The 11,572-nt window shown below is 38.8% G+C and overlaps 1 protein-coding gene across 1 annotated transcript; it reads left to right on the top strand.

Moving 5' to 3' along the window:
* Positions 1–863: 863 nt before the first annotated feature.
* LOC130096157 (alpha-1,6-mannosyl-glycoprotein 2-beta-N-acetylglucosaminyltransferase) lies at positions 864–2,524 on the top strand. The gene is made up of 2 exons (XM_056262827.1): positions 864–994; positions 1,126–2,524. Exon 2 carries the CDS (start codon positions 1,235–1,237, stop codon positions 2,477–2,479), a length of 1,245 nt encoding a protein of 414 aa, XP_056118802.1. The 5' UTR covers positions 864–994; positions 1,126–1,234; the 3' UTR covers positions 2,480–2,524.
* The last annotated feature ends 9,048 nt before the right edge of the window (positions 2,525–11,572 follow it).

Raw genomic sequence — 11,572 nt, forward strand, 5'->3', positions numbered from 1 at the left:
TATAAAGTTGTATACTGTATGTGTATATATATATATATATATATATATATACACACACACACACACACACACACACACACACACACACACACACACACACAAATTCCCATAAACAATAGCCTAATATTCTAATATATAAATGAAAGTTCAATAAAGGTAAAACATTAAAAATAACAAGTCTGCATTTTATTATATTTTTATTTAGGCTATTTTTATTCTAAATTATAACAGAACAATCATCAATAGGTTAGGAATATAAACTTTAAAGAATGCATAATATATAAACGGATATCATTTATATATTTAAAATAATAATGTAAAGCACATCTTAAGTTTGTCCTGAGCAGAGTTGCAGTGTTTGATCTTGTTTATATATTTAAAATAATAATGTAAAGCATATCTTAAGTTTGTGAGCAGAGTTGCAGTGTTTGATCTTGTTTATATATTTAAAATAATAATGTAAAGCATATCTTAAGTTTGTCCTGAGCAGAGTTGCAGTGTTTGATCTTGTTTATATATTAAAAATAATAATGCAAATCATATCTTAAGTTTGTCAGCAGAGTTGCAGTGTTTAATCTTGTTTATATATTTAAAATAATAATGTAAAGCACATCTTAAGTTTGTGAGCAGAGTTGCAGTGTTTGATCTTGTTTACTTATTTAAAATAATAATGTAAAGCATATCTTAATTTTGTCCGGAGCAGAGTTGCAGTGTTTAATCTTGTTTATATATTTAAAATAATAATGTAAAGCACATCTTAAGTTTGTCCTGAGCAGAGTTGCAGTGTTTGATCTTGTTTATATATTTAAAATAATAATGTAAAGCACATCTTAAGTTTGTCCTGAGCAGAGTTGCAGTGTTTGATCTTGCGAGAGTGAGGAGCGATCACGTGCTCCTGTTGACTGCAAGTACACGTCAGCGCTAAAGACCTCCTCATTCTCACAGCACTTTCTCTTCCTGTTTGCAACTTTGTTGCACATGACACTTTATCTGGGTGAGTAGCTCGCGCTTTACAAACTACGACATTTGCGACAAATCATCATTATCGCGCACTTCGCTTTATGAATCGCGTGTTTATTTCGCGGGTTCAGATGACAAAACTCATTCATGAACTTCTCTTGACAGAACGATGTTCGTGTTTCACCTGTGAAAATGTCCGGATTATGCCCACCACAGACGTGTAACAGCAGTACATGACCCACAGTTTGCTTTCCATGCTGCTTTGACATTGAAAATGAGGTTACGGTTGTTGAAAAAGAACTTTATTGTGTTCCTCGTCATTTTAATTGTCTTTATAATGTTGTTTTATTCCATTAAACGGACTAAAGAGGATACAAACGTGGTGGTGACTGAAAAAGACAGCACTCAGGCTACTGTACTAATGGGGAAATTTGAGTACAGCAACATCCAGGATATGAGGAAGTTCATCTATGACAGCAACTACAAGCAGTTTATTCACAACAGAGACAAGTTTCCATTGGAGCCGGAGATGGTGGTCGTCGTTCAAGTCCACAATCGTCCGGCGTACCTCAAAATGCTCATTCAATCCCTGGAAAAAGTCATTGGCATACAAAACACGCTTCTGATATTCAGCCACGACTATTTCTCAGAGGAAATCTCTGATGTGGTCAAGGGAATCACTTTCTGTAGGGTCCTCCAGATCTATTTCCCATACAGCACTCAGCTGTATCCCAACGAATTCCCAGGACAAGATCCTCGAGATTGTCCGAGAGATATTTCAAAGGAGGATGCCATTAAAAAGGGATGTTTGAACGCGGCGCACCCGGATTCGTACGGACACTACAGGGAAGCGTCCATCACTCAAACCAAACACCACTGGTGGTGGAAACTGCATTTTGTGTTCGAAAGAGTGCGGGTTCTTCTGGGATACAACGGATACGTCGTGTTCATCGAGGAAGACAACTATCTTCTCCCTGATTTCCACACATACTTCAAATCCATGACCGAGCTTAGGAAAACCAGCTGCGGGGACTGCGACGTCCTCGCGTTAGGAAACCACAACGGTTTATCCGGATTTCACGAGTTTTCCAGCAAAACCGAGACGACATCATGGCTGTCCACCAAGCACAACATAGGAATGGGAATCTCCAGAGAGCTCTACTATAAACTGATGGGATGCAACAATGCGTTCTGCACCTATGATGATTATAACTGGGACTGGACCCTCCAGAACTTGTCTGGTACGTGCATCTCAAAACCCCTGAAGGTCCTGGTGGCTCGTGGAAGCCGGGTTCTTCACACGGGCGACTGCGGCCTGCATCAGAAAGAGGATTGTCGGCCTGAAATGGCTCAGGAGAGGGTGGATTCGGCACTTAAAGAGGCACATTCGGCACTTTTCCCTCCTGCACTCACACTGACGGACCACGGGGCGGTGGAGCATCATCCTCACCAGAAGAACGGAGGCTGGGGGGACGTTCGCGATCACACGCTGTGCATCAACTACGCAGCTCGACTTTGAGCTGGACGCTTCACTGTGTGCCATTCAGAATATCAGGGTTGCAGGTTGAAGAGTTTGCTTTCACCAAAAATGTGAGCTATCATGGTATGTGTGTGTGTGTATGCAAAAGGAAAAATCTCTTTGAAAGTAACAGGTCAACTTTTCGCCCCAAAATGAATTGCTTCTCAATGTTTTTATTGTAATTCCCATACTGAATTTTTTTTTTTTTGTATAATTGACAATTTTCACCCAGAAATTGCTAGTAAATTTCACAAATAATTACAAACAAACATTGAATTAAACATGAAAATGTTTTTAGTTTTTTATGAAAAAAGACTGAAATAGTATCTATGTTCTTGTAAAACATATTTGCAACATTTTCCACAGTGCATCAACTTTAAAAAAAGATATATATATATAGATAAATATTATAAATATTAATATATAAATATTTGCAAATGGAATAATGTTGGTGCATCTCATGAAAAAAAAAAAAAAAACAGGTCGGCTTTTCACCCCAAAATCAATCAATTACTTCTGAATGTTTTACATACCATTTTACAATTAGTGTTTTTTGCTAATTCCAATACTGAAAAAATGTTTTAGTACAGGACTTACAATTTTCACTCAACACTTCACAATAAGGTTTCATTAGTTAACATCTACATTAATTAACATGAACTAAGAATACTTCTACAGCATTTATTAATTTCAACATTTACTAATACATTACTCAAATCAAATGTTGTATTTGTTAACTTTAGCTAATGCACTGTGAACTAACATGAACAAACATTAAACGGCTGTATTTTATTAACTAGGATTAACAAAGATTTTAAAAATACTGTAACAAATGTATTGCTCATGGTTAGTTCATATTAGTTAATACATTAGACCTTATTGTAAGGTTTTACTGAGATTGCTAGTAAATTTCACAAAGAAACACTAAATTAAACATGATATTTTTAAGTAAAAAGATGTATTTACAACTTTTTCCCCAGTGCATCAACTTTTACAAAAATTAAATTAGCATACATTGAAGGAAGTACAACAAGAACTACCATGGTAAACAGTTTACAATTGAAATACCAGTAATCTATCATTGGTGTTTTGCATTATGATAATAATGGGGAAATGTGCTTAACTGTGTTGAAAATAATGTCACAACACTACAATATATGGTACTGCAAAAACATGTTCGTGCATATTAGATAATAATATAAAACATCTCTCTTGTTGATTAATTTGACTTTGTGGTGAAAAGTGAGCCGGATATGTTTCACGAGGTCACGACTTTAAATATTACTGACAATATTAAACATTTGTCATGAGGTTTAAGTTGCAAAAAACGTGCATGCATATTGTGTATTGCAATTGCATGCATTTTAATAATTATTTTCCATCACAAATCATAAACCTTCCAGTGAACATCTGTTTATTGTTTTGTTGTTCGAATGTAACATTCCTTTTGTCTTCCTTTGGGTCGGTTTCTTTTTTCCTTTTTCTTTTTTACATTGGGGCATATTTTGGTGGTATATTTAGATATGTGACTTATGATTCAGTGATAAATTGTAATGTGCCTTACAAACATTCTTTAATTTGCATATGGCATATTGCATATTGCATATGCATTTGTGGTTTCCCCCTGTCCTTTCTAATTTGGGTTAGTTTTTCTTCACAGACAATCATTTCTTCTTTTTCTGACGTCAAGCTACTTTGGTGCCTTGCATTGTGTTTAACATCTTGTGTAAATGTACATAGATGACAGGAATGATCGTGCAGAAATGTTGCTCAGTATTTTTTTAAGTTTAAGGCCCGGTTTCACAGACAAGGCTTAGATTAAGCCAGGATTAGGCCTTAGTTCAATTAGGATGTTTAAGTAGATTTTATGAAAAAAAACGACGTGCATCTTGAGACAAAACAATGACACTGACATAAGATATCTCCGTGCAAGTTGCTTTCTATTAAACTGCTCAAACATTCATTTTAGTCTAAGACTAGCTTAAGCCTCGTCTGTGAAACTGGCCATTAATCTGGATTTACTGTGAATTGCCTGCAAGAGTCTATTTATTTTCTCAGCATTTAAAGGGACAGTTCACCCAAAAATGAAATTCTGTCATTATTTACTCACCCAAACCTGTATACGTTTCTTTGTTCTGCTGAACACAATAAGAAGATATTTTGACGAATGTTTGTAACCAAATAGTTTTGGACCCCATTTGACTTCCATAGTATAGAAAGAAAACACTATGGAAGTCAATTGTGCCCCACACATATCATATCATAAACAATGACAGAATTTTAATTTTGGACAAACCTGGGGTCACAGCAACACAAACTTTCCAGGGACAGTAAACTTCTATAAGTTGTGAAATGCTGACATGTATCCAAAGATATTCACCACTTGGAGAGTTTCCAAGGTCCAAAGGTGTTTTGCTTTTTTCAGCTGACCTTCTCTGCGTGATCCTCTGTTTCCTTTCGGTGATTTCCGTTCTACGTTTAAGGAGGAAAAGCTGACATGCTCAAAAGAGTTGCCAAATGTTTTTCAGTGGGAATTGATCTGAAATGCACTCTTTTCTTGTGTTATTGAGCGTGTACTAAAGTGTGTATTGCTTGCTCTAGTGACTGTTTTTCTTTTGTACGGGTAAGAGAATGATGCAGATATGTTTGTAAATCTTTTGTTTTCCTAAAACAAATCGTAATGCTATCTCTAAAAGCCATATTCATTTTTTATCTTTTAGCTTTGAGCCAAAGATGCATTGATCATGAGCAGTCGGTCAGGAGTTTAAATACCGAATCACATCTGTGTAATTCTGTGTTCTCTGATGTAATAAATTTATGAATAAGGGTTACTTCTTTTGATGACTTTGTTTCCCAAATATAATTTTAAAACTGAATTTGTATATAATATGTTGTGTATTTTTTATATATATATATATATATATATACACTACCGTTCAAAAGTTTGGGGTCAGTGAGAATTTTATTTTTATTTTTTGGAGGAAAGAAATCAATACTTTTATTTATCAAAGACAGTAAAGACATTTATAATGTTACAAAAGATTCTATTGCATACAAATGCTGTTCTTTTGAACTTCCTATTCATCAAAGAATCCTAAAAAAAAAAAAAACTGTACAACTGACAGACCAACAACTGTTTCAACATTGATAATAATAATAAATGTTTCTTGAGCATCAAATCCTCATATTATACTGATTTGTGAAGGATCATTTGACACTGAAGACACTGACACTGGTGATGCTGAAAATTCAGCTTTGATCACAGGAATAAATTACACTTTACTATATATTCACACAGAAAACAGCTGATTTACACTGGAATAATATTTAATACTATAACTGATTTTTGTTGTATTTTTAATCAAATAAGCGCAGCCATGGTTAGCAGAAGAGAATTCTTTTAAACGTATTTAAAATCGTACCGACCCCAAACTTTTGAACGGTAGTGTATATATATATATATATATATTGCATTCTGAAAGTTTTTTTTAATGATATATAAAAATATTAACAGGTTTAATTATGTGCTTGATATATTGTTCAGACACTGGCAGTACAGGAAAATAATTCATATGAATTGTATTAATATTTTATCAAACTTTCAGATGATTTTGTTTCTGAGGAAGGAGCTTATGGCGCTTTTCCATTACCACCAGCTCGACTCGCCTTGGCTCGCTTTTCGCTCCATTTTCCATTGCAGAAAGTACCGCCACAAATAGTACCCGGTCGTCATAGCGACGCCTTTCGTTCCTCGTTGCCCCATCAAGCTCTCGCTGGATCCTCTCTTCGGCAACCAAACAAAGGAATGTCTGCACCTCCTCGTTTGACCACGGCGTATTCTTCCGAGTTGCCATAATAATAGTAGTAAGTTTAGTAACTATCTCTGGCCAAACTATTTAAAAATGGCGGGGTTATTCTGGATACTCCAACTGGCGCGTGCAATGATGACGCAGTGAATAGTGACGATTCTCTCTGACCAATCAGCAGTCGGCATTGTTTTCACGTCACATTTTAGTATCGCCTTAGCTCGCCTCAGCTCGCTTAGAACCTCGCCGGAGGTGGTACGAAAAAAAGTACCCGAAAGCAGGTACAGGTACAACTTTTACACAGTGGAAAACCAAACAAAGGCGAGTCGAGTCGAGTCGAGCCGAGCCGAGGCGAGCTGGTACTGTGTAGTGGAAAAGCGCCATTATTTGTGAGTCGCTTATAACCAGTATATTTCTTCAAAGTGAATCAAATGATGACTTTTTTCATTTGTAATGATATACACTCACCTAAAGGATTATTAGGAACACTATACTAATACTGTGTTTGACCCCCTTTCGCCTTCAGAACTGCCTTAATTCTACGTGGCATTGATTCAACAAGGTGCTGAAAGCATTCTTTAGAAATGTTGGCCCATATTGATAGGATAGCATCTTGCAGTTGATGGAGATTTGTGGGATGCACATCCAGGGCACGAAGCTCCCGTTCCACCACATCCCAAAGATGCTCTATTGCAGTGTTTCCCAACCCTGTTCCTGGAGGCACACCAACACTACACATTTTCCAACTCTTCCTAATCGATCACACCTGATCAACTCCTCAGCTCGTTAGTAGAGACTCCAAGACCAGAAATATATGGGTCAGAAAAGGGAGACATCCAAAATGTGCACTGTTGGTGTGCCTAAAGGGGGCAGGGTTGGGAAACACTGCTCTATTGGGTTGAGATCTGGTGACTGTGGGGGCCATTTTATGTACAGTGAACTCATTGTCATGTTCAAGAAACCAATTTGAAATGATTCGAGCTTTCTGACATGGTGCATTATCCTGCTGGAAGTAGCCATCAGAGGACATAAAGGGATGGACATGGTCAGAAACAATGCTCAGGTAGGCCGTGGCATTTAAACGATGCCCAATTGGCACTAAGGGGCCTAAAGTGTGCCAAGAAAACATCCCCCACACCATTACACCACCACCACCACCCTGCACAGTGGTAACAAGGCATGATGGATCCATGTTCTCATTCTGTTTACGCCAAATTCTGACTCTACCATCTGAATGTCTCAACAGAAATCGAGACTCATCAGACCAGGCAACATTTTTCCAGTCTTCAACCGTCCAATTTTGGTGAGCTCTTGCAAATTGTAGCCTCTTTTTCCTATTTGTAGTGGAGATGAGTGGTACCCGGTGGGGTCTTCTGCTGTTGTAGCCCATCCGCCTCAAGGTTGTGCGTGTTGTGGCTTCACAAATGCTTTGCTGCAAACCTCGGTTGTAACGAGTGGTTATTTCAGTCAAAGTTGCTCTTCTATCAGCTTAAATCAGTCGGCCCATTCTCCTCTGACCTCTAGCATCAACAAGGCATTTTTGCCCACAGGACTGCCGCATACTGGATGTTTTTCCCTTTTCACATTATTCTTTGTAAACCCTAGAAATGGTTGTGCATGAAAATCCCAATAACTGAGCAGATTGTGAAATACTCAGACCGGCCCGTCTGGCACCAACAACCATGCCACGCTCAAAATTGCTTAAATCACCTTTCTTTCCCATTCTGACATTCAGTTTGGAGTTCAGGAGATTGTCTTGACCAGGACCACACCCCTAAATGCATTGAAGCAACTGCCATGTGATTGGTTGATTAGATAATTGCATTAATGAGAAATTGAACAGGTGTTCCTAATAATCCTTTAGGTGAGTGTATTTTTCATCAGGATCTGTCTGAACTGTTTGTCTAACTGTAAGCTCAGTGAACAGCTGCACAAGCTGGATGTCCGATCAAATAATCCTGCGTTTGTTTACTTTCAGAGACCTTCACACGTCGCTTGCAAACAAGAATTTTATATGTACATAAGATCTGAAGATCTGAAACAAAAGTAATATTTGTGTGAGTATTATCAGACCTTGGTCAAGAAACATGCAAAAAAAAAAAAATTAATTCAGAAGTTAATCACTGAGATCATTGTGTCTATGCAAACCAACCTGAAATATTATATTGCAACACAGTAGTTCTAGTACTAGAGTGGTTATTTCACTAGGGTTGCTACTGTCGATATAGCCTACCAAATATAAATATAGATATATTAAAATTAACACTCACCAAGCACCAAATGCGAGTAAAAACTGGCGTCAATTGTGTCAAAAAATAGTGAGTATCCTAGTAAACATAGTTGAAGTCTTAAGTGAACGATATCAGTTTATCGGATCCATGCATTCACTCTTAAAGTGACAGCAGCCTAATATTCCTGAGGCTGTTTATGATTTTAATGCGAATCAAACCAGAGAAAAAAAAAAAAAAAACACTGCTCTGTGTTATATTGTACATTGTATTTATTTGTGCCTTTGCTTGTAATTTGACTTTGTTCTTATTTTATTTAATGACTATTTACTTTCTTTAACCCTTAAGAACCCGCTGTGACGTGGGTGTCACAAACACTGGTGATCCCTGGCGTAGGAACCGGGGGGGACGGGGGGGACGTGTCCCCCCCAATATTGGAGACAGTCGCATTTGTCCCACCCAAAAATGACACCGCGAAAGACAAAAATATTTGCCAACTCTCACGCATTGGCCGTGAGACACACGTATTTGATTGGTTTTTACACGCCACCCCCCGATTTCTCACGCAGAAGTGTCAACCCGGTCGGTCAAATGCCTGAAAGATGAGTTTATCTATAGATCTCCCTGTTGAGCCACTCGTGATCGACTAGATATACCGCAAATTAGTTAAAATCTCCCGGAATCTAGAGTGAGCGTGCGAGACAGAGACTGTGCTCGACCGCGTAGCGTGCGCGCGCAGGCACGAACATAGATCGTCGATTGGCGGGTGGATTATTTATTTTCAACAGTGGATTTGGATGACTCAAAGTGCACCAGATTAATGAATTTATCTTTAAAATGTACAAAATTTTCTTCCGGGGGTGCATGCCCCCGGACCCCCCTAGAGGTACTGGGCTACATCCACAAAAATACAGTGGGAATAACTGCCTATATGGTAGGCCTATGTGAAAAATAAAATTCAAATTATCTTATAAATACGTACATGATCAGGATTTCATGTCTTCCTCCTCGTTTTGAGCCAAGAAAAACCCCTGCGTATTCTCATTGGGGGCTGAGCCTCCCTAAAATGAAAATCCTAAAATCAACCCTGGTCCCCCCCAATGTTAAGCTCATTCCTACGCCCCTGCTGGTGATCATCTGTAAAGTTTTTTTTTAAAGCATTAAACCTCACTTTCAACCCAGGAAGTCCCTAAGGCAGGGGTTTTCAAACTTTTTGTGTGTGTGGACCACCATTTGAAATCAAGAATTTTCGTGGACCACCTCATAATACACATAATAAAAATATGTCTACACAGTCCTACCTGAATTAATCCACACCTCTAAATAGGCTAACTAGCACTAAAACTATAACTGGTCATCACATCAGTACAACAAATTTGTTTAAAGACTTTTTTACTGCACACAACCGCTGCCACATATTTAATTTATTTATTTACTCAAGCGCCCTAGGGCATAATCAGGTTCATTTGAACAACAGGCTTATTTCCATAGCAATGGAGTATGACATCTATACAGTAATAAGAACACTTGGATATAGTCGGCATTTCAAAACCTTTGGCGATTTTAGGGGATTATTAACGTTAATCTTCAGAGTTTTACAAGTCCTCAAACAGTAGGCTTGAGTTTGTCCACTTAACAGCACATCCGCAAAACATTTCAGAAACACGAGATCAAGAAACTAACGTTAACTGGAAATTAAAATAAAAACAAGCCTTAGGGCCCGTTCACATATCGCGTCTTTTGCGCGCTCAAGTTCATTATTTCAAATTGAGGCGCGCGGTTTGCGCGCTCATAATGGAAGCGACGCGGTCGCGGTGCGACGCGCTCGTTTTTTCCAGGCGCGTCCGCGCCGCATCGAGATAAAAACATCTCAACTTTTCAGAATGCCGCAAGCGCACCATAAGCGCACAGTAGGTCACGTGACAAGAACCAACCGGAGCGCAACCGCCCTAGCGTTTTGAAAAAAAAGAATGCGGCGCGCCCAGCGTTTTCTACGCGTTTTTAGGCGCGATATGTGAACGCAGCCTTATTCATTCCATTTATAAACATTTCGTTTCATATAGGCCTAAACTGCCTATAAAGGCTATGCATGTGATGTGATAATGAGAACATATTTGCCTCTGCCCTATAACTTTACACATTTAATGAAAACACAGTAGGCCTAACGTTACTCCAGGTTAAACAATAAAATAAAGTTGTCAAAAGGAAAAGACATTGGAGTCTATTTGCCAGCCCGATATGAACGTAATATCCCTCTTTGTCACTCTCCACATCTTTCCCTTCCTCTTTGTATTGTCTGTCTAATATAGGCCTATATTAAAAACAAACAACTAAATAAATGCTCACCTAACCTGTTGCTATCATAGCCAGGGGCGGACTGGCCATCTGGAGCACCGGGACTTTTCCCGGTGGGCCGCTGGTCAATGTGGGCCGGCCCGGTACACATAGGACATATATAAAAATATATGTACATATATGTATAAAAAAATGACGGAAATCATATTACATTTCTTTTCTACGCAAATGGATGAGGGAATCGATCGCGCGGGCGCGGCCGACAAGGAGTGTGTTTCGTGTGCATGCACGTGAGAGTGTATTGCCCTCCCTCCCTGTTAAGTTTGGTCTACTCCATTGCGTATCTTGAAACACGCCCTCTTTCACGTCCTGGAAACACACCAAGCCCAACGCCGTTGAACTAGCGCAGAATCAGATGAAAGCCGACTGTGTTGAGCGTTCTGCGCCTGCGTGTAAATGAGATAACTGTCTATTTCTGCAGATATATTCGTCTATATTCGTCATTCAAAAAGAGAAACGACTCGGTTACTAACGTAACCTCGGTTCCCTGAGAGGAGGGAACGAGTATTGCGTAAGCTTACGCTATGGGAAAACTCCTTTTCTCGAGAAATATTGAAGTCTTTATGTAAAACGCATTGCAGCTGCACAGCATACAGCAATGAGCGAGGCAGCTCGGTCATTGGCTGTGCTGCGGCAACTGCACGAACCAATGACGGGGCGACTCTGAACCCGCTTCCAATGAGCGTGCTTCGCGCCCACGCGCG

The sequence above is a fragment of the Rhinichthys klamathensis genome, unplaced genomic scaffold (assembly GCF_029890125.1).
Source record: "Rhinichthys klamathensis goyatoka isolate OS25496 unplaced genomic scaffold, OSU_Roscu_1.1 h1tg000196l_1, whole genome shotgun sequence".
Classification (NCBI taxonomy): Eukaryota; Metazoa; Chordata; class Actinopteri; order Cypriniformes; family Leuciscidae; genus Rhinichthys; species Rhinichthys klamathensis.

Bases quoted from the DNA above. Each gene is read 5' to 3' on its own strand.
- LOC130096157 (XM_056262827.1), top strand. From the start codon at position 1,235: ATGAGGTTACGGTTGTTGAAAAAGAACTTTATTGTGTTCCTCGTCATT.